Raw genomic sequence first — 27747 nt, 5'->3', positions numbered from 1 at the left:
GCCTTGGGCACTACGGTCTGCGAGGCACCACATGTCACAGCTACTCAAACACCCAGGGCCACCACGGAGGGCCAGTGGCCGCGGGGTGGCTCAGGACCCGCCCCGCCCCTGTCCCTGCCTTTCTAGCTGCCCCCTAGTCCCTGGACAGACGCTCCCCACCCCCCAGCGGGTCCCACCCAATCCCTTGCTCAGGCAGGAGCTACCCTTGCCGCCCTCACAGACCTCACCTCTTCCTACATGTTTCTAAGGCCGTGCCTGCCCCCTACCCCGCCAGGCCCCGCCCCCACCCCGCCAGGCCCCGCCCCCACCCCGCCTCGCCCCTCCTCTCCGACCCTGGACAGTCCCCTGGGCCCACCCCGTCCCTCGGTCCTGTCCCCGCCCGCCTCTGCGGGGCCTCCCATCCTCCCGGGCGGACTCCACTCCCGCCCCCTCCCCGTGGGTGCCCCCGCCGGCCCCGCCCTCCCAGGCTGCCCCCGGCGCCCCGGGCCTCCTCCCGGCAGTCCCTGAGTCCCGCAGGCCCCGCGTCCCCGCTGCACCCCCCGTCCGTGGTCCCTGGTCCGGCATGGCGCGCGCGGTGGGGTCCGAGCGGAGGCTGCTGGCCGTTTACACCGGCGGCACCATTGGCATGCGGAGTGAGCTCGGCGGTGAGTCTGAGACCCGGCGCCCTGGGCGGGGGGAGGCCTCTGTACCTGGCCGAGACCGGGAGCCTCTGACCCTCCTGCACCCACGGGGGTTGTGGGGGAGTCAGATCCGCGCCTGGTTGGGGGTTGCGGGTTGGGGTCGCTCTCCTTTGGTTCCGGCCACCGCCGCTCCCGCGCGTGGAGCCCCCACCTGGACAGAGGAGGTCGCGGTGGGTCCTTGTGGTCGCCGTGCTCTTGGGAGCGCCCTGCGACCCTGGGGCCAGGCGCCCTGTGCTGCCGCTGCGCCCCTGAGGGCCAGCGCCCTGGAGCCCTGGAATATGGGGCAGGAGGGCCCCAGGGCTTTGGTCTGCCCCTCCTGCCCTGGACACACAAGTCGGGAAGGCTTAGGAGGCTGCGAGGACCCCTCACCTGCGACACCCAGGAGGGTGTCCCCATCCCCTGAGTTCCCTGGGGTCCTGGTCAGGCAGCAGTGCCTGGCACGATACTGGGGCCACCTGGCATCTGCGGGGACACATGCGTTCACACTGGAGGTGGCCTCAGAGCCCTGTTTCCTCTGCCCCTGTGTGGACCTAGTTGACTAGAGACCAGCGATTACACCCTGACTGAGTTCTGCCTGGGTAGGGTCAAGGCCTGGGACAGGCACCGAGCTCTATGGTACTCCAGCACAGTGCTGCCAGCCTGGGCTGGGCACAGGAAGGATGGTAGCTTGGGGAGCCTGAGGCCACCAGGATGGGGAGAGGACAGTTGCACTGGAGCCTTCAGAATGCCTGGGCGCTCCCCAGGAGGGCAGGACCTTCCTGGGGCCCCCACGTGGGCTCTGCTGTGATGTGGGGTGCTCCCTCCCTCGGGGCCAGAACAGCCCCCTCGCCCATCTTGAACCTCATTGCGACCCTCCATGGGCCGCTGCCTGCCTTTCCCTCGGGAGCCCTTTCTACTCTTCCTCCTCCTCCCACTCCCTGCTGCCCTGGCCCCTCCCCACACTACTGCTTGTGTCCACCACAGCTCTCCCTCCTGAGATGGCTGGGACCCTCTCCGGCTCTGCCAGAGCCCCAGGGCCTCCCCTGGCATGACCAGAACATTCTCTTGTCCCTTGCCCATCTGCCAACCACTTCCATGTCCCTCCATTCCCCACCCCCTCTCACGGCCTGTTCCCCAGCAGCTGTCCCTCCTGGCCACCCCTTTCCGCTGAAGTGGCCGCTCAGAAGCCACCAGCACTCTGTCAGTACTCTCAGATTCCACCCACCGCACCGTGACTGGTGCAGACCCTCTGGAGGCCCACTCCGTGCCCAGCCCAGGAGACAAAGCCTAGTGGGGCTCATCCATGAGGGACCCAGGCCCCAGGAACATGGCTGTCCAGGCTGCTGGGAGCCTCCTCTGCGCTTCTCCCTCTGCCTGTGAATGGAACAGTCATTCAGTTTGGCAAACGCCCCTGTGTGACACTCCACTGACATAGAGTGACACAGTTCCTGTGCTTGACCCTCACAAGCCAGAGAGAGAGGCTGCCATTGAAGGGATGGCATGCATTAAGGAGCTAGTCCCAGGGACAGGATCTGCCAGGGCCCTGCATGGGCTGTGGGCTGGGCCTGGTGTGTTGGTGGCTGGAGTTTTGAGGCAGCCCAGGGAGGGCTTCTCTGAGGACACAAAGCCTGCAGGACAAAGGTGGGAGAGGACCAGGCCAGGAGCAGCCCTGCAAGGTGCAGGAAAGAGTAGGGGGGAGCCCAGCAGGGCCAGAGCCTGCCAGAGCTGCCCCTGAGCAGGGACAGGACCTGGGAACTCTGTCTGGGGCCTGGTCCGACGCCCCTGACACTACCCCTTCAGGCTTGGTGTGTGGCCAACTGCAATTTCATTGAGCTCAACACATACTTCTTGACTGGTCCAAGCTGCAGGGACAGGTGGACTCTGACTGCAACCCCGCCACACACCCGTCTCGCTTGGCCCCTGCGTGCTCACCGCAGCAGCCTGTGGGCGCACTCACATGCGTGAACCACATTTCTGAAAGAGGCTGTGAGGTCCTGCGTCTGGGTGGGGAACAAGAGACTTTGATGCTGGAAACTGGGTGTGGGGCATCAGTCTTCAGACCTGAAGCAGCCTTCTGAGATCCCTCGGTGCTCTGTGCACTGGGGTCCTGGCTTGTGCTCAGCAGCCCGTCCTCGTGTGACTGTGAAGTCACCCCTAGCTGTTGCTAGCTGACCCAAGTGGGGCATCCACTTCTAGGAACCTGCAGGAATGGGCTCCCCACGACTCCTTGTGAGGTTGGAGCAGCCAGCCTGTCCCAGCCGGCGAGGGCGCATGTCTTCAGAGCCCTCGTGAAGGTGAGGGTCTCTCTCACCACAGGATGAGGTGGCATCTCCTGGCTCCATGCTGAGGGCTTCCAGGACACTGCTGTCAGCCCCAGGCCCTCCTGTGCCCCCGTTGCCGGCATCCTCACTGCTCACCCTTCTCCACTTCAGGAAGGCTTCTAGGGAGCCCATGGTTCAGCCCCAGAAGACGAAGGAGGAAGAGACAGGAGATCTGGTCCCCACTGTCTTCCTGGATGAGGGGACCACGCACGCCCATGGAGCAGCTGGGGAGCCCGAGGGCCGGGGCTGTGGGAGACCAGGGGCCCTCATGCCAGCTCTGCTGTGTGACGGCAGTCAGGCGTCCTTTGGGGACATGCAGAGCCTCATGGTGTGGGAAGTGACAAGGCTTCCAGGAGCGAGGGCAGCACTCACAGGCCAGGGAGGGAGCCAGGCCCGGAGTCCAGGCGAGCCACCTCTCCATACCCCCATGACTGCCCTGAGTCCCAGCCCCGCCAGGCGTCAATGATTTACTCCCTCCACACTGCTGACGTGGGCTCTGGCCTTCCCTGGGGAGGTGAGAGGGGAGTGGTGGCCGTGCCACAGTAAAGCTGTTTGGATTGTCGCTGTTGGAACAGCTTCTGTGCCTGCTGGTAAACAGCGACCTGTGGGTGGAACGCTGCACACCTGGAGCCCTGCCAGAGTTCAGGGAGGGCAGAGGCGATGCCCGCGGGGACGCCCCTCGACCCATCCCTTCTCTGAGTTCACTGAAGCTATCACAGGTCAAGGGGCAGAGTGAATCCAAAAACGGCTGATAAGCCCAAGCTGGCATCAGTGGCCACGTTCCATACGGCCGAGAAACTTGCAGACTTCCTGTGTCAAACTGGGAGCCCCACCTACTTGCTGGCTTGTCCCAAAGTCCCCCCTGAGCCCGGCTCCTTGCGGGCACAGCAGGGAGGGCGGAGCTTTGGGGCCAGGCAGCTGAGAGGAGCTCCCTGCCCATTGGCCACATGGGTCCCAGCAGCCGAGACTGTGGGTGGAGTGATGCCTGTGGCTTCTTGGTCACTGCAGCGGGGTCTGTGCCCGTGGCCTGGACCTCCTTCCTGAACGGGTGCTACACGTTCACGAGTTTCTGAGCTGAAGCTTGACTTCGTGGTGACAGTGGGGCCCTCCCTTCCAGGTGTTTGACAGGGGCTGAGGAGTTTCCAGGTCACCAGCGAACTCAGGCACCTGCCTGGACGGGCCAAGGAAGAGGTTCCAGGCAGGGCCGGAGCGTTGAGGTTCTGCAGGCCGTGAAGCTTTTGGAGGGCCCTCATTGAGAAAAGTAATACGAGTTACAAACAGAGTTAGGTGTGAAAGACGGTGTTTCTTTAAAATAAAAGAAATTGCTCCGGCTGACCAGGCGCGGTGGCTCACACCTGTAATCCCAGCACTTTGGGAGGCGGAAGCAGGTGGATCACTTGAGGTCAGGAGTTCAAGACCAGCCATGGACAACATGGTGAAACCCCTACTAAAAATATTAAAAAAAAAAAAAAAAAATTAGCCATAATGTGGTGGTGGGTGCCTGTGGTCCCAGCTACTGGGGAGGCTGAGGCATGAGAATTGCTTGAACCCAGGAGATGGAGGTTGCAGTGAGCCTGGATCTCACCACTGCACTCCAGCCTGGGTGACAGAGTGAGACCCTGTCTCAAACAAACAAAAACACCTGATCCCACTGCATACCTGTTAGAATGGCTGCTGACGTACCACACATTGACTGCGGGGTGAGGTGCTGGAACCCCAGAATTAGAAAGTGGTTCACTTGCAGGTTGGTAAGAAAACTTTACTGGCGACAGTATAGGCTTGAAAAAGGAACATTTGGCCAGACATGGTGGCTCAGGCCTGTACTTCCAACACTTTTGGGAGGCCAAGGCAGGTGGATCACTTGAGGTCAGGAGTTTGAGACGAGCCTGGCTAACATGGTGAAACACCGTCTCTACTAAAAATAACAAATTAGCCAGGCGTGGTGGTGCATGCCTGTAATCCCAGCTACTCATGCCCCCGGGTACTTGGGAGGCTAAGGCAGGAGAATCGCGTGAGCCTTGAGGGTGGAGGTTGCAGTGAGTGGAGATGGCGTCACTGTATGCCAGCCTGGGCAACAGAGCGAGACTCTGTCTCAAAAAAAAAAAAAAAAAAAAAAAAAGGAAAAAGAAAAAAGAAAGAAATTGACCAGGCTGGTTTTGAACTCCTGGGCTCAAATGATCTTCCTGCATCAGCCTCCCAAAATTCTGGGCTTACAGGTATGAGCCATACAAACCACTGCAAAGCACATATTCAGTGTTTTGCTCGAGCGAAGAGGACACCAAGAGAATTTAGTCTTTTCTTTGGCTGATTTCGCCTGTGGTGCCCACACATCCCCCTGGCAGGGACAGCAGGGCCCATATCCACGCCTACCACTCTGCAGCATTCCTGGAAGTTTCTGGAAGCTGTTCCCCCACATGAGTCAGCAGCAGCTGGAGGTGACCTTGCGCAACGTATGTCCCACAAAGCCAAACCAGATGTGTCCCTCCACCTTCCCCATAAGACACCCCAGCTTCACCTGCCACAAGGAGTGGAGAGTGACTTTTCATTTCCTGTGACCACTGTGCCGGGCGGCTGAACACCACAGAAGTTCATTCTCGGGTCTGGAGGCTGAGGCCTGAGAGGGGTTTCCCCAGGCTGAGCCAGGGTGCTGCAGGGCACTGGTCCCTCCTGAGGCTCTGTGGGAGGAACTGCCCCTGCCACCTCCGCTGTGTGGTGGATGCCACAATCCTTGGCTTGTGGCCGCATCACTCCAGTCATCCAGCCCAGCATCTCCAAGGGCCGCTCTGCCCTGTCGTCATATGGCCTTCTCTTCTATGCCTCCCACCTCCCCATGCCCTGTGACCTCCCACCTGTAAGGAGACACGAGAGGGCTTTTAGGGCCCACCTCCCACCCCACGACCCCTAATATCACATCCACAAAGACACTTCCATATGAAGTGACACCCACAGGTACCGGGGATTGGGATGTGGACATCTTTTTTATTTTTATGTATTTATTTAATTTTTTGAGACACAGTCTCATTCTGTCACCCAGGCTGGAGTGCAGTGGTGCCATCTTGGCTCAGTGCAACCCCCACCTGCCAGATTCAAGTGATTCTCCTGCCTCAAGCTCCCAAGTAGCTGGGATTACAGGTGTGTGCCACCATGCCCAGTTAATTTTTGTATTTTTCGTAAAGATGGGATTTCACCATGTTGGGTGGCCAGGCTGGTCTTGAATTCTTGACCTCAAGCAATCCGCCACCTCAGCCACCCAAAGTGCTGGGATTCCAGGCCTGAGCCACTGCGCCGGGCCCTGGGCTGTGGACATCTTCTAGGATGCTTTGTCAACCCACCGCACATGAGACAGGGACACTTGGACACCAGTGTGGGGTGGACCCTGGCCCTCTGGATGCCCAGGGTCTGAGGTTGGGTCCTTTGGGTTCACAGGGCTGATGAGTCCAGACCTTTGTTCTGGCAGCCCGTGTCCTGGCTGCGCTCTGGGCGCCTTGGAGGGTAGACGGGTAGACAAACACGCATGGGCTCTGCCTCCCCCGTCTGCTGGCTGACCCCTACTGGTGGGGTGATTTTGTCAGCGGCTGCACCTCCGCCGACCTGTATCATCCAGTCCTCCGGCAAACGTCGCCGGGGCTCCACCGGCCTTTGTGTAAGGCCAGAGAAGATCATGGGTGCCATAAACCTTCATGGGACCAAGGGGCTGGTGTCCTGGGGCCGGTGACTTAACAGGCAGAGATGTGGAGACCGGGCTGAGCCCAGCGGTGGAGGGTGACGGCAGGCAGGGGTGCGGCTGGAGGGATATCAGAGGGGGCTGCTTTAAATCGCCGAGTTTGGGATTAGTTTGTGAACCAGTGATAGGAGATGGGTGCGGCTGCAGAGGGTGACAGGGGAAAGCAGGTGACCATGGCGGGGGTCTGCAGGATAGGATAGGACACTGCTGCTGGGGGAGGGAATGGAGGGCCAGGAGGGAGCTTTGGGGCTGGCTGGAGGCCCTGGATGGGTGGCTGAGGGGTCAGGGCTTTACACTGAGCAGCTGGCCCCAGGGAATGAGTGGTGTGGCCAGGTCTCCGTTTATGGGACGGAACTGAGATGCAGAGGCTGCAGGAAGGTGGCAGAGCTGCTAGGGGTGGGGCCAACCTCGCACAGACACTTGCTGTGTGCGAGGCCCTCTGGTTCGGGGAGCTGGGGAAGGGGACCTGGGCTGGACCCTGAGGGAGTCACACAGTCCATGCCCTTTTGGAGCTTGAGGGTCAGTGAGGGAGAATGTGGGAACAGCACTACAGCCTGGGCATCTGGGAGGGCTTCCTGGGGGTGGTGCCCCAATCTGGGTCTTGAGGCACCTACTGGGTGAGAAGTGGAGATGAGGCAGGACTTCCAGGCAGAGCCTGCAGCACATCCACAGTGAGGCAAAGGCTGAGCCCCGTGGACCTTGGTGAGGAGTGTGGACTGAGCATTTGGAGAAGGGGTGGGAGCAGGGGCAGGGCCTGGGTAGAGCAGCTGGAGACCTGGGCAGAGCTCCTGGGGCTGTCCAGGTGTGAAATGAGGAATCACCATGGGCTCCAAGGCAGGAAGCCATGGCTTCCAAACGTGGGTCAGCGGCCTGCCCTCTGAGGCGTCCCAGGGGCAGCCATAGCCCTTCCTCCAAGCCTCTGACTGTCATAAGACAGGAGCCCCATCCCACCAGCTCTGGTCCTGCCCCTCAGTGAGGGAGGAGGAGGCCATGGCTGCCAGTCCCTGACCCCACCATCCACCTGGACTCTGCCTGCAGTGCTCGTGCCTGGGACAGGCCTGGCTGCCATCCTGAGGACACTGCCCATGTTCCATGACGAACAGCATGCCCGAGCCTGCGGCCTCTCTGAGGACATCCTGGTGCTGCCGTGAGTGTGGGCTCCTCCCAGTCCCGGGCAGGGCATGGCTGCTGGGGGGCACCGAACCCGAGGCTGGGCACTGCTGGCCAGGCCCACGTGAGCCGTTTGCTCACCCCTGTCTCTAACATCCCCTCAGCTCACAGGGCTTTAGGATTGACCAGCAGCCGCCTTCCACCAGAGCCTGAGCTCTGAGGGTGCCCCTGTGCCTGGTCCCACCTTCCCTCCCTGCCCTTCTACCACACCCCCAGCCAGGCTGGTTCGGCAAGTGTGATGAGGGCTCCCCATCTAGGCACCCTGTATATCAGGAGCTGGCTGGCCCAGGTGGCCTTGCCCCCAGCATGGAGATCCTTCCATTTCTCTGCTCTGGGCCCAGCTCCTTGATGTCCCCCACAGCTGGGGGTGAGCTGGGAGTTGCCCTCGTGGTGGCTGACCGCCACAGCCGTCGCAGGCGAGCCTCCTGCCAGCAGCCTCTCCTGCCGGGGCATGGGCTGGTCCCAGCCCCCCTCTCCGAGCTGCTGTGGGAAGAAGACTGCTGGGAGTGGCCCATCCTGACCCACATCCTCGCCCCTGTGGGGAGCTCCAGGTGGAAGGGGTCCTGTGCCTGGGATGCTGAGAGTTTGCTATGTGCAGAGCCCTTGGCGTAGGGGCCCCAGCTCCGCCAGAGGGGAGCAGAGCAGGTCAGGACATTTGGAGGTGCAGAGCAGGAGCCTGCAGTTCCGCCTCCTGCTGTTCCCGTCCCGCAGCCCGGCCACCCCCAACCAGAGGATCCTCTACACCGTGCTAGAGTGCCAGCCCCTCTTCGACTCCAGTGACATGACCATCACTGAGTGGGTTCGCGTTGCCCAGACCATCGAGGTAGTGGGGCTGGGGAGTGCTGGGTGGGGCTGTGGTGTGTGGGTGGGGCTGTGGAGAGTGGGCAGGGCTGTTGGGTGTGAGTGGCGCTAGGGAGCATGGATGGGAATGGGGAGTGTGGGCGGGGCTTGGAGTGTGGGCAGGGCTGTGGAGAGTGGGCGGGGCTGTGGAGAGTGGGCGGGGCTGTGGAGTGTTGGGGGCTGTGGGTGTGGGCAGGGATGTGTTTCATGGGTGGAGCTGTGTTGTGGGTGGGGCTGTAGAGTGGGAGTGGGGCTATTTGTGTGGGTGGGGCTATGCGTGTGGGCAGGGCTCTGGGTATGGGCGGGGCTGGTGGATGGGCAGTGGCCCACAGAAACACTCTGGGACAGGTGAGGAGCTGCAGGGGCTGGGGTGGAGTCCGCCTGCCCAGCCTGGGGCCTGGGAGCATCTGGGAATGGCAGCTTTAGGAAAGGGCAGGGTCCACATGTCAGAGCTGGGGGCAAGACTCTGAGGCCCCCTCCCTCATGCAAGCTGGGGGTGGACGTAGAGGGCCAAGTCGACTTCCCAGGCGAGGACACAGTGGGAACAGCTATCTTAGCCTGTCTCAGTTAGTATCTGGGGCATGGTGTGTGATGCTACCTCGAGGGCCAACACGCTCCTGTGCCTGGCTGGTGACCGGCTCACTGCCCTCTGTCCGTCCCCTCCCCAGTTGGGGTCTTAGTGGATTTAGGACCACAGCACTTCTTGCAGATTCTTGTGGTTTACAGCGACCTGTGTTCTCACCCTGCAGGCAGAACCACCCCCCACCTCATCAGCTTTTCTTCTCCATTCTCCCCCACCACAGCACGCTCCCATGTTACCTGAGCTGCCTCCCCTGGCGGGGGCCTCCTACCCTCTCCAGTCCCAATTCTCACCTGCTTCGTTTACAAACTCCCTGCTCCCCTGAGTGGGAACACCTAGGCTTCCCCTTCCCAGCAGCGGGGTGGGGGGCAGCACTACCCAGGACAGGCTCCTCCATCTGTGGCCGGCAGCCCTCACCGGACGAGGCCTGACTGCTGTTTGAGGCCCACGAAGGTGCCCTGTGGTCAGGGACCAGCCCTGGACAGCCTCACAAAGGCCTTCTCAGCTCAGGGTCCCAGCCTGCCGTCTTGCCGCGAGTGGCCAGCAGAGGGCGCCCTTCCCCTCCTTGGCCTCCGCTCCTCTGCAGTTCCCCGGGCCTACAGGGCTTGGTGTTTCAATAGCCCACCAGGCAGGCCCAGGCTTAGTGTGGGACCCTGGGCTCTTGGAACGGTGCCCTGGCAGCCACAGCCTGGACCTGCCACCCTCCAGGGGGTGGTGGCCAGAGGACGTCCCTGCATGGCCAGCTTCACTGCTGCCCTTCAGTGTCCTGCCCCCCGGCCCAGGTCCAGATCCAGGCAACCTCCATGGTCACCTGCTGGCTCCCGGCCATGGCTGTGCCTTGACCCTGCAGGCGTCCTTGTGCCCACCATTGTGTTCTTGCCTGATCCGCCGTCTGGGCTTCGAGGCTCATGCACCACCACAGCCCCCTGCTGCCATGTGAGGTGCTCTCCCACCCTCCACCCTCCAGGAATGTGCAGAGGCCCCTCGGAGGGACTCATTCTCGAGTGCTCTGAGGGGAGCCTCAGCGCGCGGTGGGTGCACCTGAGTGGCATGGAAGCCTCGGGGCAGGGAGAGCATGGGGGTCCCAGGACTCCACGCCAGGTGCTCACCTTCCAGAGAGGGACTTCCAGGCCAGGGCCCCATGGGCGCCTCCCCCGAGTTCTCCCCTCTGCATCTGGACCCTTTCCCCCTGCTGCACCCTCCCCCACGCCTGCTCCCCGAGGGGCTGGCCTGCCTGAGTGTGCGCCCCTCCTGCAGAGGCACTACAAGCAGTACCACGGCTTTGTGGTCATCCACGGCACTGACACCATGGCTTTTGCTGCCTCGATGCTGTCCTTCATGCTGGAGAACCTGCAGAAGACCGTCATCCTCACTGGGGCCCAGGTAAACTCAGGGGCCCGGGGCTCCTAGGAATCGGGGCTTCCTGAGGCCACAAGTCAAGTCTGTGCTGCCGGTGGCCGCTGCAGGATCCTGGGCTTCCTGCTCAGCCCGGCAGCTCCTGAGCTGGCTGCTGCAGGGCCCGTGCTGGGCCTCACAAGTGCTCAGGTCCTGCCAGGGTGCCAGCCCACTTGCCCCATGGAGGGGGTCATCTCCTGCTGGTGGCCCTGGGAGCTGTGAGGCCCTGGAGCCCCCAGAGCCATGCCCACCTCGGCCCTGGGGGTGCCAGGCATCCCTTCCTCTCCTCCCGATGCTTGCTCGCGGCCGCTGCCCACCTCTCCGTCTGGCACAGCAGGATGGCTACACACAGAGCAATGCCAGGAGGTCCCCACCGCGTCCCTGCCTTTGTCCCTCTCTTTGCTCCACCCACTGTGGTTCCAGGCAATGCCATCCTGGGGGCCCTGGCACACGATTTTCCTGCTTCTCTGAACCGAACCCAGCACAAATCCCGTAAGCCAAGGCCAGTGGATTGTTCTGGAAAACTGGATTTGAGGGGAGGTGGCAGGGGAGGTCGGCTAGAGGCTGACTAGGGGTTCCTGTTGCCTGCGGGTGGCAATGGGCACCTGAGCCCCTTGGGATCTTTTCCCATGGCTGAGGCTAAGGTCTTGTGTGGGAACCCGGTACCTATGTCCCTTTGAGCTTGGTGGCAGCTCCAGAAAACTCCTCCTCCCCGGAGACTCTCTTAGGAGGTCTGCGGGGAGCAGTCCAGGGAGGCGGCTCAGCCATCCCGCTCTGCTTACCTGGAGCCATCTCCCTTGTCCCTCCCGGGTCTCCCCGGGGCCCACTGCACACCCGTTAGGGGGGGAGCAGCACCTCCTGTCCCAGAGCTCGAGAAGGAGGGACAGGACTCCGGCTGGTTTTCCTCTTCCCAGACACTCCTGAGCCCTGGGGCAGCAGAGCGTCCCATGGGCCTCTCCAGGGGAACCAAGGGCACAGTTACGAGCGCTGCGGGCCCCAGGAATGTTCACACGCGTGTTCTCCTCTCCCTGATGTTGGCCTTTGTCGGGGCATCCTTATCCCTGTTATACCCATGGGGAAACAGGCTTATAGGCCAAGGACTCACCCACAGCCACGCACCACATAAGGGCTGAGCCAGGGAGGACCCAGGACCCAGGACCTAGGACGCCACCCCCTGCCAGGGCTCTCTCCCTCCAGAGGCCCTGCACTGACCACTGCCTGGCTGCCTCCTCCTGAAGACCCTGGCCTCTGCACGGCCACCTGCGCCCTCCTGGGACACGCTACTCAGTCAACCATAGGGCACGGTCGCCCATGCTAGACACAGGCAGCTGCGGGAGGAGCTGTACTGTGCCTGGCATCGCGAGGCAGTTCCTTTCTGTCACAGCCCACCCACCCCTCACCCCCACCACCCTCGTTCCAGCCCACAGTTCTGCTGGGGTAGCGAGGGAGCTGGGCAGGGCAGCTGGGGTGGGAGGCCTGGGATGTGTTCTCCAGTATGGGGACCGGCTGGCCTCTGCTGCCAGCACTCGGCTCTTGGACCTGTAAAGGGAGCTGGTGGGTGGGTTGAGGTCCTGGGTACAGGCTGGCATCGTCTGCAGGGGCAGCTGTTGTTGGCGGCCTTGGAGATGGGCTTACTGCCCAGCCCCTCTGAGCACCCTGTTCCCCCAAGACACCCATCTCCAGGCTGCCTGCTGCAGTCCAAGCCTGCCGGTCCTCTCTCCCACACCCCACCTGGGGCTCCTGGGCTGGGCCTGGAGGTTTCCCTGGAGTGATGAGCTGGGCATCCCAGGCTTCTGGGCTTCCCAGGCCTCAGCTCCTCCGTGGCCTCTCCCCCAGGTGTCCATCCATGCCCTGTGGAGCGACGGCCGTGAGAACCTGCTGGGGGCGCTGCTCATGGCCGGCCAGTATGTGATCCCAGAGGTACCTGCCTGGCACGCATGGAGGCGGGGCAGGTGGGGCGGGGGCGGGAGCCCGAGAGCAGCTGGGAAACAAAGTCCCCTAGGCCCCTCCCCAGACGCCACTGCCAATGGCTGGGTGCACTGTCTTCTAGATCTTACGTTGTGGATATTTACATTAGAGATATGTATGTACGTTTTACATTAGAGATATATATGAAAGCTTCTATAAGACCTCCTGCGATGGATATCTACATTAGAGATATGAATACAAGTTTCTATAAAAATAGGTTGCAGCCAGCATGGCTTTGAAGGGTGTCCCTTGCCCTCCTCCATGTCTTTCCCTGTCATGTGGTATCCCAGGAAGATGTGTGCAAAGATCCTCCAGCCTTGGGGCCGGGGCTTTCCCTTAGGCTCTTGAGCAGCTTGACTAGAGCTCCGACACCGGCTCCTGAGGGCCTCAGGGACTCCCATTCACCGTGGGCAGGGGGTCTCCAGCATCAGCTGTGCTCGCTGCACCTTTGGATGAGTTCCCAGGGCGCTCTAAGAAACAGGGATGGGGGCAGTTGGCAGGTGGGAAGGGAAGGAAGTACGGTGCCCTCCTGCCACCCAGCCACCTGCACACCCCAGGCGCTGGGGTCCCCAGGCCTCTGCAGGCTCCGGTTAGCCTGGGGGTAGGTGGCAGGGCAGGAAAGGGTCTGAGCGGAGCGGTACCTGCTCCCAGGAGGGTCTCTGCCTGTGGTGGGTGGGGTTACAGTCCCGCCTCCCCCTGGGCCTGGGCACCCCATTGATGGCAGGGAGGAAGCTGGAGGGCAGAGGGGTCAGGGACAGGGTGGCCGCTGCTCTGAGCTCTGTCGCTTCCTTCCTGCAGGTCTGCCTCTTCTTCCAGAATCAGCTGTTTCGGGGCAACCGGACGACCAAGGTGGACGCTCGGAGGTTCGCGGCCTTCTGCTCCCCGAACCTGCCGCCTCTGGCCACTGTGGGTGCTGACGTCACAGGTAAGCCCTGCAAGAGCAGGGCCAGGTGCCTGCCCAGTGCTGGTGCTGGTCAAGGGGTGGCTGCAGGGAGCTCGTGGCTGGGACTCGGCAGAATTTGAGAGCACCGTGCCTGGTTCTGAGTTGCCCTGGCTTATTTCTGGCCTGGGCTGTGGAGAAGCCAGGGCTGCGTGGACAGGCCTGCTGCGTGGCCACAGAGGTGGGGGCCTCCACAGCTCCCTGTAGGCTCAGAGGCGGGAGACCTGGAAGAGAGGTTTGGGGCATCTGGCCCTCGTGTGTCCTGCCCAACCCCTGGCCCCAGGCCTAGGAGGTCCTCAATGACCACCTGGCTCTGCCGCACCTCTGTGTGCCATAGCCTTGTCCCCGGGAGTTTCAGGGACTCTTTCTGTCCTCCGGTTCCGGCGGGCAGCCCAGCCATCCTTGCGGGGCTGACTCCAGCCGGTCCTGTGTCCTGAGGCTTCCTCCCGGGGGGCCCAGTCCGCCCCCTGGCCCTGGCTGTAGGAGCAGCCTTGGGGCTTGTTCTCAGAGACCGTTGCCCTGCCAGACCTCACCTGAGGCGCAGGGCCACTCCAATGGCCTGCCGGAAGTCACTCCCTGGCCTACAGTGTCTCCGTCTGGGATGTGCGGCTCCTGAGGGAGCCCCTGCCTCCTGGACTCTACCCGGCCCCTGCCCGCTCCAGGTCCATGACTGGCATGGCCAGTCCTTCTGACCCCACCCCAGCACCCCTCCCTGAGGCGGCAGGAGCGTCCCCTCCCTCCTGCGGGACGCATCCTGCCTACCCTGGCCCCCTGCTGTCTCGTGGCAGCCCCAAACCTGCCCTGTGTCTCATCCTGACTGACTGAGGTGGGGTCCAGCCCGGGGGAGGCTCCAGGGCTTGGCAGCACTGGCCTTCCTTTGGGCGCATCTGATGCCTCGCCTGGGGCTGGGTGGGGCTGCCTGCCCAGGACTGAAGCAGCTGTTCCCGTCTTTGGGGGGGTGGGCTGGAGGTGCCCCCTCTCCCACGCTGGGCTTCTATCCAGGCCTGGGTCATGGCGGGCTGATGGTTCAAGCCCACAAGGTCACTGGATGCCTGAGGAGGCACTTCCTAGGGAATCTCCCCGTGCAGCAGAGGCTCCCCGCTCCCCGCTGCCCCCTCCCCGCTCCCCGCTCCCCGCTCCCCACTCCCCGCTCCCGCTCCCCGCTCCCCGCTCCCCACTCCCCGCTCCCCATTTTAAGGAGGAGCAGACCCTCCTGGAGAAAGGGTTGGACTGTGGGTTGCTGGGGCACCACTTCCCTCCCGGAAGATTTCCTGGACACAGGCAAGGACCCTGGGGAGCTCCAAGGCCTGGCATGAGGGGGCCCTGGGAAGGGTCTGGCGGGGCAGGGGCCTTCCTGGAGCACCCACCGGAAGCCGGGGACAGGAGGGGCTCTGGGCACGTCTGGCTGCGGGGCGTCTGCAGAAACGGGTGGAGGCAGGTGATTCCGAAAGCCCCGGCATCTTTGGAGCTCAAGACAAGGCGTGCGTGTGGGAGTCCGGGCTCGGTGGCGGCCTTGCTTGTTGCCCCAGGGCCCCTCAGCAGGACAGAACAGAGGAAACTGCCTGGTTCTACAGGTGAGAAACGGAGGCAGAGGGAGCCAGGCTCCCACAGGGAGGCACCGACTCAAGCCTGCGCTGTCTCCTGTCCTGGGCTCACACCCTGAGCTCCAAAGATGCCAGGGCTTTCGGAATCACCTGCCTCCACCCGTTTCTGCAGACGGCCCCGCAGCCAGACGTGCCCAGAGCCCCTCCTGTCCCTGGCTTCCGGTGGGTGCTCCAGGAAGGCCCCTGCCCCGCCAGACCCTTCCCAGGGCACCCTCATGCCAGGCCCTGGAGCTCCCCAGGGTCCTTGCCTGTGTCCCTGTTCCAGCAGGGGGACTGCTGCTCCCTCGAGCACCTTCTAGGGAGTGTGATGCCCAGAACACATCAGTGTGTCTGACACGTGTGCAGCACACCGGGTCTCGGGCCTGGGCAGGGTCCACTTGCTCACCAAGGGCCGGAGCAGCCCGAAAGGCTTCTTGGAGGAGGTAGCTTGTGAGCTGGTGCTGGTGGGGTACTGGCTTGCTTGCCCATGCTGGATGCTGGCACTCGGCCCCTCCAGCCCAGGGAGAAGGAGCAGCAAGAGGTGTGGGCGGTGCCCTGCAAGCCCGGCTCCCCCGTGGGGCCTGATTCACACCTTATCTGGGGCTCAGGAGTGGAGCTTCTGCTGGTGGGTGGACCCCGCCCCGGCAGGGCGCAGAGGACCGTGCTCCGGATTCCAGGGACTCTGCCAGCACAGGGTGCTAAGCCTGGGCAGGCCACGAGGCTCAAGACACACCGGCCTCAGGCCCAGGGCCGCGGAGCAGCTCCTGGGCGTAGCTCTAAGGCTGGTGTGGACGAGAGGCTGTCCCGGTCCCAGCCCCCCACCCCTGAGTGTTTCCCACATGCGTGTGGGTGTGGGAACCTGATGCCAGGCTGCCGGGCCGGTTCTGGCACCCGGTGTTGAGAAACCTCAGGCCTTGCCCAGGGTGTGGCGACTGGGGCCCCTGGGGAGGGGCATGGGTTGGCAATGTGCACCTTCACCCTCTCTGAACCAGCTGGGGGTAGCAATGCCAGCCTTGGCCGGGATGCCAGCTACCAGCACCCTGTTGAGGGCTTGTCCTGGGCTTTTTACCTACTGTTTGGGAAGTGAGAGGCTGGGCTGGTCTGGGAGTCATGGGCGGGCTTGGTGCTCCTGTCCACAGTCGGCTTGGCACCAAGGAGTGGGGGGTGCATGGGAGGCTGGAGGAGGCCCTGCTGGCCCTGTCCTTTCTGTGTGTCTGAGGAGACCACACTGTCACCCCCAGGCAAATCCTGCACCCTTACCCTTCTGTGCTGAACCCTGGCCCTGGCCCACTCTGCTGGGGCCCTTAGAGCAGAGGAGGGTGGAGCAGGGGACATGGCTGTGGGGTCAGGCCAGGCCTGTCACGCACCAGCCGTGGGTCCTTTCGTTGGGTCATTCCAACGCAGAGCCCCAGAGCCCTTCCCGGTGCACTGGGAGAAGCCACCTCCCTCCCAGACATGTCCCAGCCACCCCAGCTGTGCCACATCCAGCCTTGAGGCTGCAGACTACACTGTTCGGCTCCTGTGCTAAGCTCTGGTATCTGTAAAACAGGGCCATAGTCCCTCCTGGGGGGTGAGGGGCTGAGCCAGCAGGCCTCACCTGGCGCTCCTCTCTGCTGCTGGGTGCGGGCTCATCATTCCCCTGGCCTCCAGCAGGCCTGGACAGGAAGGACTGGGGTCCCAGGGGTGGCCTCCACAGACCCTCAGGAGGCGACGGTCAGTGCAGGGTGGGCGTGGGCCCTCTTTGTCTCTGTGTAATAAACCCCCTCTGCAGCCATAACTCTCTGCTGGTGGCAGCGGTGCCCCCTGCTTCCCTGTGCTGATGCCTTATCTGCTTGTCCAGCTGAGACACACTCTGTCAGTTAAAGGGCATCTCACGCTGCCATCGTGTGGGCCTGACTGATGCTGTGGGCACTGGTGGGGGTGGAAGACTCACTGCCGGGTCCCTGCTCCCCCCTTTCTCATCCCCAGCACCTCACATCTCCCCTCTTCAGCTCCACCATGCCAGGGAAGTCCTTTTTATCGCATGCAAGCTGCTCTGGTGGAAGTGGCCAGAGACACATGGGTGACATCTCCCTGAGGGCAGGAGGAAGAGCCATGTGTGGGGGTCCTCCTGCCCAGGTTCCTGTCCCAGCACTGTGCCGGGCTCTCCAGGCGCCCAGGCCTTTCCCCGCCTCTGGGCCTCGGTTTCCCTGGGCTGGGCTCTCCGGCCTCCAGGGTGTTTACTGCCCTGGGCAGGCTCTGACACCGCACAGTGCGGTGGGAGTCCCCAGTATCCAGCCCTGCTCTGCTGGAGGCTGCCATGAGTGTGGAGAGGGGCCGAGGGAATGGACCCCATCCTCGGCGCTGGCCTCTGAGGGTTTGGGGGCCGGGCTTGCGGCGTCAGCCTCCCACCCCCACCCACAGTGGAGCGAGAAGGTCGGAAGAACCCTGGCGGCTCGAGTGCTGCCAGAGAGGCGGCCTTCAGCTCGAGGACAGGCATGCCCTCTGGGGAGCCCGTCTGCAGGGATGGGTTCAAGGGGCACTGACCCCAAATATCCATCCCTCTCCACTTCACCTGGAGCCTGCACCTCCACCATCACCCACCCTGGGTGTGGGGAGGGGGTGATGGGTGCAGATTAGGATTTTGGGGTGAACTGGATGGAGGCCTTCTCTCCCCAGAGGTGAGGGATCCGAAAGTCCATTTGTTCACTCATTCAACCACTGAGCCGGTGGGCAGTGGGCACAGTGGGTGCCCAGCAAGGGGCAGAGGAGGCTGGCTGGTTCGACAATGCTGCCCCACGCCTGTGACCCAGCGCAGCGACTGCTGGTGGCTCCCCAGCTGGGCACACCTGCCCTCCTCGTCTCTGCGCCCGCCTGATGCCCCCATGCAGCCTGCAAGGCACAGCCGGGCCTCCATCTCTGCGGGACCCTCCTGCCCCCTTGCCTGGCCAGCGGAGATTTCCTGGGCTGTTACCCTTGAGACTGTGTTGCCCATCGTCTCTCGCTGGCCGAGTGCCTCCTCCCGCAGCCCCGTGCACGCTGCGGAGCCTGGCACAGGCCGGATTGTGCCACAGCCTGGGAGGATTTGCCTGTGGGAGAGGAGGCAGGGCAAGGGGACTGAGGTGCGAAGGCTCAGGGCTCTGAAAACAAGGGAGGAGGCGGCCTGTGCAGAGGGCCAGGCGCTGGGCTGGGGTCTCGGCTGGCGGGAGACCTGAAGGTGCCACACAGGCCCTTCCCTGTCGTCAGTCAACAGGGAGCTGGTGCGGAAGGTTGGCGGGAAGGCGGGGCTGGTGGTGCACAGCAGCATGGAGCAGGATGTGGGCCTGCTACGCCTCTACCCTGGGATCCCCGCCGCCCTGGTAGGGACCGCCCCGGCCATCCTGCCCCTGCAGCCCCGAGCCCCAGCCCTCTGCAGCTCCCATGGCGCCCAGGCTCCCTGGGGCCCTCACCAGCCAGTGTAGACCCCACATGGACTTGAGATGTCTGCAGTGTGGCCACACCGGCCCCAGGCCCTGTCCCCGTCCTTGGTGATGGTGCTTTCCAGCCTCTTGGGGAGTGGGCAGGGTTGGGGCGCGGCTCACAGCCAGAACGGGGTCCTCCATGCTTTCCTAGAGGCAGCGTCCTCCCCCAGATTCCAGCTGGCTCGGAGCCGCCCCTGCTGTGCTGGACAAGGGCGTTTGCGCTGGGGCCTCTGATGGCCTTCTTGGCTCCTCTCCCACCTCTCTGAAGTGTTTCCACGGTGTTCTGCCACACAAGGCCTTCGTCCCTACAGACAGGGTGACCCTTTGGGAGAATGTGGGGGGAGCAGCCCCCTGCAGGTGCCAGCAGCCATGCACACCTGCCAGGAGCCCCGCTGTCCTGGGAGCAGGGCAGGCACCAGCTGCCCCTGGCTTGGGGTCCCTCTCCTTGGGAAGACACGGGGCAAGCCTCAGTGGTGCTGAGGGCAGAGACCCTCACCATCCAGCCCTCCCTCCCACCACTGCCCCACAGGTTCGGGCCTTCTTGCAGCCTCCCCTGAAGGGCATGGTCATGGAGACCTTCGGTTCGGGGAACGGACCCACCAAGCCCGACCTGCTGCAGGAGCTGCAGATGGCGACCAAACGCGGCCTGGTCATCGTCAACTGTACCCACTGCCTCCAGGGGACTGTGACCACAGACTATGCAGCTGGCATGGTAGTGCCAGGAGATCAGGGCCTAGCGGGGAAGGGGACAGCCTGAGGGCCTGGCAGAGGTGGGCTCTGACCCACCCCTCATGGGCTGGGGGCCGTGGTGAGTCACCCTTCCTGCCCACATGCCCCTTCCTCACAGGCCATGGAGGGAGCCGGCGTCATCTCAGGCTTCGACATGACGTCAGAGGCCGCGCTGGCCAAGCTATCGTATGTGCTGGGCCAGCCAGGGCTGAGCCTGGATGACAGGAAGGAGGTGCGGGCGCTCTGGGGCTGTGGGCGACCCTCGGTGTGCACAAGCCTGTCAGCTGGCTCCCAGGGCATGCCTGGGGCGGTGCCAGAAGAGCCTGGGGGCCGGCCCAGGGTGTGTCCTGTTTGGGAAGGGGAGGGATGTGGCTCCCCATAGTGGTGAGGGGCAGCTCTGGGCCCAGGCTCCCCACAGCCCTCACCGGACCCCCAGCCCAGGCTCCGCCTGTCCTTGTGCCTTCTCAGCCTGCATGGAGACCTGAAGTTCCCCTAACTGTCGCCAGGAAATCCTCTCCTGCTTCCCACTTTTCCTGGAGGGTAGGGTTCAGACCCAGCTGGCCCCAGACCCTTGGGCTGCCAGCCCCTGGGGCTGGGCAGAGACCTCTGGGGCCCCTGGAGACCCCGAGCTGGTAAGGCCAGGGAGTGGGGCTGGCCTTGCGAGGGGACCTGGCCCACTCTGGCCCGAGGGATGAAGCACACACGGCCGAGGCTCAGGCCGAGGGCAACCTCTGCCTGTGTCTGGGTAGCCGAACCTCCAGGCTGTTCTGGGCTGTCCATCCAGCCCTTGCAGAGCCACTTCGCCTCTGTTCTCTCCCTCAGCTGCTGACCAAGGACCTTCGTGGGGAGATGACACCACCCTCAGTGGAAGAGTGCCAGCCCTCACTGCAGGGCAACACGCTGGGCCGTGGGGTCTCCTGGCTCCTCAGTCTGAGTGGCAGCCAGGTAATGGCGTGGCACACGAGCCTGAGTGGCAGCTGGGGGCTGTGCATCCTCTTGGTCACCCTGGGATGCACCAGGCAGGCACGAACCCCTGTAGCCATCACTCCAGCCCAAACAGTTAGGCACACCCCGGTTCTGGGGCCCAGGAGGAGGGTTTGGGGTCTGCAGCAAGGAGGGTTTGCAGGGTCCCTGGGGCAGGATGCAGGAAGGGCCAGGTGGTGGGCACACAGCAGGGAGGCTGGGGGACAGGGCTCGGCAGGCCACTGCCTTCTGACTGGCAGCGCTGCCTTAGTGCAGGGCTGCCTTAGTGCAGGGCTGCCTTGGGAGCTGCCTGTCCGGAAGACGGGTGGGTGAGTGGGGGTGGTGCTTGCTCTGGGCTCTCCCAGGCTCTGAGCACCAGGGGTTCCAGGCCCCCACCTGAACCTGGAGGTGAGGACCAGCCCTTGAGCACATCCCCTGCACAACTGGGGTGCCTAGACCTAGGAAGGAGGGCTTTTGAGGCCTGGGGTCTGCAGGGGAATGGGGCCTCCCTGGACCCCGCAACATGCCCCCTTGGCTGTTGGACCAAGCATCCAGGCCTGACATGGGGCCTGGCAGGCCAGACGGCCTTGTTCCCCACTGCCTGGGGTCCTGCCCTGGTCTCAGTGCCTCAGTTTCCCCCCTATAGGGATGGACCTGTCTTGTGAGCCATGTGCTACAACTGTTACTTGCTGGAGCAGGTGATGCACAGATGGAAAGGACTGGCGTGCATGGCCCATTATTAGGGCAGCTGCATGGGGCTTGAATGCTCTAGGGAGACAGGCCAGAGGCAGCAGCCTTGTCACCAGGCCATGTTGTGCCCGCTGGGTATGGTGGCACCTGTGAGGCCTCTGCCAGGACCCCGGCCTTTTGGCGTCTTGGGGAGCTCCTGGATGCCAGGTGCTGGGGGCAGGTGGCTCTTCTGGGAAGGTGCAGCCGTGGGAACAGGGCCTTCCTCCCAGGGGAGGGGTCTGGCTCCCCTCCCCACACTCCTCACGAGGGTGACTTATGATTCTGTCCCGACAGTGGTGGGAGCAGATGGTGGTGTCTTGGAGGGTGGGTAGCAGGCCCTGGCCACACACCTGTTGGGGACAGAGCTGGATAGTGGTCTCGTGGCCTGGCCTTGGCTCCAGGGGCAGGGGGCCTGGGTGGGGTGGGGTATTGAGGCTCCACCACAGGCCTTCCAACTTGGCAGCTCAGTTTCCTTCTCACCCATGCCCTGGGATCTGTGGGCCCTTGTGTGGGATCTGGCAGGGGTCACACAGCACCAGGGACTGCCAGTTCCACCAGATGCCAGAGGGAGGCACGGGTCCCAGGGTGCCGCCTTCCCCACCCAGGAGGCAGATGCCCTGCGGAATGCCCTGATGCCCAGCCTGGCCTGTGCTGCCGCCCACGCCGGCAACCTGGAGGTGCTGCAGGTGCTTGTGGAGCTGGTGAGCCTCCCCGACCCTGGGGGCCTAGCCCCAGCCACACCTGGCCCGGGGGCTCTGAACCCTCTAGGCAGGATGGCCTTTCATCCACCCACTGACCACACTAAGCCCTTGTTGGCCAGACTGGGCAGCAGGACTGTCCTGCCAGCTTGTGGGGTCTCACTGCAGCTTTGAGGGTGGGCGCAGGGGCTGTGCTGGGCCCTACCCTCAGAGGGACCCCACCCTCAGAGGGACCCCACCCTCCCCATGGCCTACCTGGCCCCGCCCGGCCCTCCCTCAGGGGTTGCGTGTCCTTGTGTCACCTCAGGGCAGTGACCTGGGCCTGGTGGACTTTAACGGCCAAACCCCACTGCACGCGGCCGCCCGGGGAGGCCACGTAGAGGCAGTCACCATGCTGCTGCAGGGAGGTGTGGACGTGAACACCCGGGACACGGACGGCTTCAGCCCGCTGCTGCTGGCCGTGCGGGGCAGGTAGTGGGGCCTGGGGTGCACAGAGCTGCCTTGGGCAGGTGGGTGCAGAGAGGCTGTGGGCTCCTGTGCTCAAACAGCCTCCCGGGGCTGGGCTAGGAAAGGAGGAGGACACCTGCTTCCTAAAGGCTGCCCCGCTAGCCTGGGGCCCAGTGAGACCCCAGCCCGGAGTTCCTAGAAAACAAAAATGTTATGGACAAAGCCGGGAGGACCCGGTGCTCCTGAGTCATCTCTGTACACCTGTGGGTATGGGGGGCTGGGGTGGAGTTGGGGCAGAAGGTCCTGGCCCAGCAGCCAGACGCGGTCAATAAAAAGCAGGCTACTCGGCTGCAGATCTGGGGCTGCAACAGGCAACTCGGGTCCTGGAGGGCAGGCCCAGCCCATGCATTTGGGGGTCCCCTGCCCCACCCACAAGCCCTGGCTGGTGTCTCTTCCCAAAGCCCCGAGCAGCAGCAGAGGCAGAGTGTGTGCCTCTACCCCTGCGTAGGGGGCAGGGCCAGCACTGGCGGGATCTGTGTCCCGTCTCCCCTTCCTACTCTTTATTGCCCCTGGACGCCCAGCAGCCCCGGGCCTGGGAAGGCCGAGGACATGTCTGCTGGTGCCACTGCCCAGACGCACGTGGCTGCTCAGAGATCCCAGGGTTCCTGGGGGTTCCTCACTGCGGGTGGGAGGACTTGGCCTGCAGGACCCTGGGTTGTGTTTGGGGAGGGAGTGCTCAGGAGTCCCATGGAGAGAAGGCCAGGGTGTCTGAGCCTGGGGTCATATGACCCTGCCGTGTTCAACTGTGGGTCTCCCTCCCCAGCGGTGAGCCCTGGGGTGGGGTGTGGCGCCCTGTATGAAGTCAGTGACTGGGGTAGAAGGTTCTTTCCAGGCTTCTGTGAGCATTGACAGGGTACTCAAAAGAACAGGAGAGAACAGGGTGGTGGACAGGAGGGGGAGGGGCTGTGAGGGTCCCCCCAAGCAGGGCTGGGGTGATCTGGACTGGAGATTCTAGACTGGGAGTCCTTGGGCGTGGGTGGGTGGCACAGAGATGAGCTCACACAGGCCCACCCCCTCGTCCCTTCCTGACTCACAGGACCAGGCTCACAGCGACCCCCCAACTGGTCTCCCGGCCTCACTCTACCGCCAGGCTCCCCGAGGCTGCCTGCCTGGCCCTGCTGTGCCCTAGCGGGGTGCGAGGAGGCCACCGCCTCATACCTATTCCCAGGCTCCCTAAATGGGGTGACGGGGGGGATTTGTGGTGCTTTGCAGGGGTGGGGGCATGGCCAGTGATTGCGGCACAATCGTTAGGTCACCCCATGCAATGGGCTGTGTGGCCTCGGGCCTTTGTGCCTCTGCTCCAAGGCCTTGCTAGAGCCCCAACAGACTCCACTGTCCGGGTGCCCCGCCCCCACTGCACCCCAAGGGCAGTCAGCCAGATTGATTCAGTGTCTGCTGGGCCTGGCTGAGGAGGTCACCACGGGGTGTGATCAGCGTTTGGGTGTGCAGTGGGGCCGGTCAGCTCATGTAAGGCTGTCCTCTGGAATGGGCTGTCCCCTTGGGATGGGTGGGGGAGACTGCCCTGGGAGGAGCTATTTCGCCAGCACGAACCAATGCCCTCCTCTGGGGGCTGGGTGCGGGGCTGCCGCAGAGTTGACCCCTACCCCTTGCAGACCTGAGCTGCCCTAAGAAGGTGTTCTGGACAAATGGAGGTGGTGGGACCCCGAGATGATGTCGCATGGGCCTAGGCAGAGGATGGAGGGATGGGCCCTCATCTGAGGCTAGGGCTGTGGGGTCCTGGGCAGGTAGGTCCCTGTCTCTGTGCGCAGGACATGAGCCCTGCTGGCTCCTGAGTGAGGTGCAGCGGAGCTGGGCTGGCCAGGGCAGAAGGTCAGCATGCTCATTCTCACACAGGCATTCAGGTGTGATTGGGTTGCTGCGGGAAGCTGGGGCCTCCCTGTCCACCCAGGAGCTGGAGGAGGCAGGGACGGAGCTGTGCAGGTGAGCGCAGCTAGAGCACCTGCTGTTCCAGGCATGTGGGGGACACAGCTTGGGGAAGGAAAGCTAGACCTGCTGGGAGGGACAAGTGAGTCAGGGTGTGGGGGCTTCAGAGGCAAGGCCCGCTGACCTCAGTGTGCACCAGCCTGACTGACGGGAAGAGGTGTCTGCCTGGGACCATGTCATGGGGCAGGGGAAGGAGTTGTTATCAGCTGAGCGAACAGTCCAGCAAGGGTGTCCGTGTGTGCACATGTGTGCATGCGTGCATGCATGTGTGTGCATGCATGAGTGTGTGTGCGTGCATGCATGTGTGTGTTTGTGCATGCGTGCGTGTGTGTGGTGGGCTTGAGGAGGGGTATGGGAGTTGGTGGTTGGCTGTGAGAGGGGCTGGGATGTAGGCTGGGGGGTGGCTGGGGCTGCATTTGGGGAGGCTGGGGCAGGTGGGGCACAGGGGAGCTGAAGCCCCTGGCAGGTGACAGGTCTCGTGAGCCCTGTTCTCCCCAGCATGGTTCCCATCCTACGATAAACTGACCTAGGCCCTGCCCCCACCTGCTGGCCACATGGCACCAGTGGCCAATGTGCCTTCTGATCTCATGCTGCCCGAGTGACCACCGAGGCAGGCTCAGGCCTTCTGACATCGTGTTATTGTTGGGGAGACTGAGGTGCAGGGAGGCCTTCAGTGAGGGTGTTGGTTGTGGGTGGAGGTGGGCCAGGGCTGCAGGGATCCTACTGTGTCCACCGCAGCCAGAATCGCTGCCCCCAACCCCAAGCCTTGTGCCTGGTGACTTGGCACTGCCTCCTGTGCCCAGCCTGGGCTGCCTGAGGCCAGGATGGCTCTGAGGGACCCAGAAGGGAGAATCGGAGGCAGGAGACCTGGGCCGGGTACAGGTGGTTGCTGGAGTGGGGGTGCTGTGAGTGGTGGGGTCTGTGTCCCTGTAAGTCCAGAGTCCCAGGCTCGGGGAGTGGGTGATGGCGGGGGCTTGGCTCACTGGCTGGGAGGGGAGTGGGTGCAGGCGCCTGCCCAGCAGGAGGAGGACTAGCAGCTCTGGCTCCTCCTCTGGGACTGGCCCACAACCCCTGGTCTTGCTTTTGAAGGGACTTCTGGGGTGACTTGGTCCAGATTTGCACTCCACGCGGGCCTTGTTGGCTCCACTGACAGATGGGGAAACTGAGGCAGTAGTGAGGTCCTGTGGGAGCTGGGACCAGAATCCTGGTTCGGGACTCTGCTTGGAAGTGGGCCTGGCCCGCCCGAGCTGCTGGCTGGACTCGAGCCCCTCAGCCAGGCCTTCCCAGGGGCCAGTGTGTGTGGGGCTTGGCCTCTTGGGGCAGGTCCAGGAGGGGCCAGTGAGGCCACCTAGCAGAATCGCCCCAGAGATTACCCAGTGCCACTGCAGGGCTGCTGCTGTTTCCTGGGTAGGAGCAGAGTCCGTAAGGGCCCTCCGGAAGAGGGGGCAGCCCCTCCCTCACCAGGCCACTACCCCCAGCCCCTGCACACCAGGGGTGGGGCCTTCCCTGCCGGGTCCCTACCTGGCCTGCGCCTGGCCTCCCCAGGAGGGGAGTGAGTTCTTCCCAGGAGGGTGGCAGGGTGAGGAGGAGCTGGCGAGGGCCTGGCAGGTGCCTGCTCCAGGGCAGGTGGGCCCAGACCCCTGTCCCAGCCAGGACCACCCCCCATGCAGTCTGCCAGGGTCCAGGGCCAACCATTATCCTGGGGTGCCTCCTGTGTCCCCCTCTCTGAACCACTGGGCTGCCTCAAACTTTTCCCTCCACCTTTGCGGACCCCGCCCCGGGAAGAGCGGTGTTGTGAAACACGAAACCGGCATGGGCTGCTCAGCAGGTGGGCGTGCGTATGTGTGCGCAAAGGCGCATGTGCTCCTGTGTGTGCATATATGCTCGTGTGTGAGTGTGCCTGTGTGGGTGTGTGCTTGTGTGCTCCTGTGTGTGTGCACGTATGCTGGTGTGTATGCTGCTGTGCGTGCATGTGTGTTCATGTATGTGCATGTGCACCCATGACTGGAGTCGTAGTCCCACCTACTGGGTGAAACCAGACTCCAGGCTGCCTGATGGCCCCCAGCGACTCCTGCCGCAGGACCAGGTCGCTGCTGGGTCAGCTGTTTGGGGCTGGCTTTGTAAGAGAGTCCAGGGCACCTGGGGGACAGGCAGGTGGGCAGATGGACAGGTGCCCAGGAACTCCTCCTCTGTCCCCATCCCCAGGCTGGCATACAGGGCTGACCTTGAAGGCCTGCAGGTGTGGTGGCAGGCAGGGGCTGACCTGGGGCAGCCGGGCTATGATGGGCACAGCGCCCTGCACGTCGTGAGTGCCCCCACCCCCTGCACCCTCTCCAAAGGCTGCCACCTCCAGGAAGGACACCTGGACAATTCACCAGCTCCCTGCTCTGCCCCTCTCCCAAATCCCCAGCCCTCCCCATGCAGGACCCACACAGACTGGGTCCCCTTCCCGGGGGCGCTGAGCGGTGGGGGTGACGAGAGTGAAGAAGCTGCTGGGACCCTGTGTGTGTGGGCTGGGGGAGGGGGAGGGCGTCCTGGGGATGGGGGTCCTCGGCCAGGCTGCTGGTCAGTGGCCCCAAGGCAGCCCCTCCCCACTGCTTCCCCATAGGCGGAGGCAGCCGGGAACCTGGCAGTGGTGGCCTTTCTACAGAGCCTGGAGGGTGCAGTCGGTGCCCAGGTCCCATGCCCAGTAAGTCCCTAGGCGGGGCTGACACCCCCAAATGAGCTTCTAGTGCAGGGCTGGATCCCCGGGCTCCTGGATTCCAGGGCTGGATCGGGGGGCATAACCAAGGGGGGCAGAACCAGAGGAGGCTGAGATGGATCCCAGCTAGTTTAGGGTCTTCAGAGCCCCTCCTGGGGATGTCCGGGGTGGAACACAGTTTAGAGGTGAGGGGAAGGAGAAAGGAGCAGTCAGGGAGGGCTTCCTGAAGGAACTGACCAGACTTGAGCACTGACGGCTCAGCCAGGGCACAGCATCCCCTTACCCACCCCTGCCCCCGCGCCCTGCCCCACTGGGACCCCCTAGACTGGGTGCTACTGCTTGTTTCCCAGGTCAGTTCCCAGCTGACACCCCCATTCCCACTCCGTTGCTTGGCCCTCCCATAGTCTCAAGCTGGGTTTGCTCAGGCTCTTGGGCTGTGCCGCACAGACTGGGTGCCTGGGCTTGTCTCTCTGCCCTGCCTTCACACACTACCTGCGTCTCCACATGTTCTCAGGAGCCCTCATGTTTTCAGGAAGTGCTGCCTGGTGTCTAACCTGAAGCCGTCCTGCTGCAGTGTAAGCCATTGCTGCCTCCCGTGGCCTGCTGGAGGGGTCTCAGCCATGACCCCACTGCTGGGGCTGCTTCCCAGCCTGCTCTCATGCAAAGCCTGAAGGCCTTTGTTGGGCATAACGACAATAAAGTCTCTGGCATCGCCTCACCAGGTCTATACAGCCTGGCCTGCATGGGCCTGTCTGGGTCCGGGACTGTGGACGTGTGTGGGGAGTCAGGCTCAGGCTCTGTGGGGGTGATGGGGGGCACTTGGCCCATCCTTCCCGGGGTAGCTGTGTGAGCTGGG

At 63.5% G+C, this 27747-nt stretch overlaps 1 protein-coding gene across 8 annotated transcripts; it reads left to right on the top strand.

Moving 5' to 3' along the window:
• Nucleotides 1–504: 504 nt before the first annotated feature.
• ASPG (asparaginase) lies at nucleotides 505–27747 on the top strand. Of its 8 annotated transcripts, none has more exons than XM_021941648.2 (17): nucleotides 515–644; nucleotides 7743–7851; nucleotides 8586–8697; nucleotides 10552–10677; nucleotides 12526–12609; nucleotides 13456–13582; nucleotides 18406–18518; nucleotides 18772–18936; nucleotides 19150–19332; nucleotides 19468–19581; nucleotides 20172–20294; nucleotides 21647–21742; nucleotides 22047–22210; nucleotides 24101–24187; nucleotides 26396–26495; nucleotides 26799–26879; nucleotides 27424–27747. In XM_021941648.2, the coding sequence occupies exons 1-17, from the start codon at nucleotides 563–565 to the stop codon at nucleotides 27442–27444; spliced, it is 1887 nt and encodes a 628-aa protein (XP_021797340.1). In that variant the 5' UTR covers nucleotides 515–562; the 3' UTR covers nucleotides 27445–27747. The 8 variants fall into 8 exon arrangements, with proteins under 8 accessions (XP_003902374.1, XP_021797340.1, XP_021797338.1 ...); XM_021941646.2 differs by having other exon boundaries at nucleotides 27406–27540; XM_003902325.5 differs by lacking the exon at nucleotides 18772–18936 and having other exon boundaries at nucleotides 505–644; nucleotides 27424–27609.

Source organism: Papio anubis, chromosome 7 (assembly GCF_008728515.1).
Source record: "Papio anubis isolate 15944 chromosome 7, Panubis1.0, whole genome shotgun sequence".
Taxonomy (NCBI): Eukaryota; Metazoa; Chordata; class Mammalia; order Primates; family Cercopithecidae; genus Papio; species Papio anubis.
This window is presented reverse-complemented; position numbering and strand designations above follow the sequence as displayed.

What these genes read in the sequence shown, in the direction of transcription:
- ASPG (XM_009212356.2), top strand. Translation starts at nt 563, where the DNA reads ATGGCGCGCGCGGTGGGGTCCGAGCGGAGGCTGCTGGCCGTTTACACC. An exon ending in GCCAGTATGTGATCCCAGAG is followed by an intron (nt 12,610 to 13,455) that starts GTACCTGCCTGG and finishes TCCTTCCTGCAG; the next exon opens with GTCTGCCTCTTCTTCCAGAA. An exon ending in GTGCCCAGGTCCCATGCCCA is followed by an intron (nt 26,880 to 27,405) that starts GTAAGTCCCTAG and finishes ACATGTTCTCAG; the next exon opens with GAGCCCTCATGTTTTCAGGA.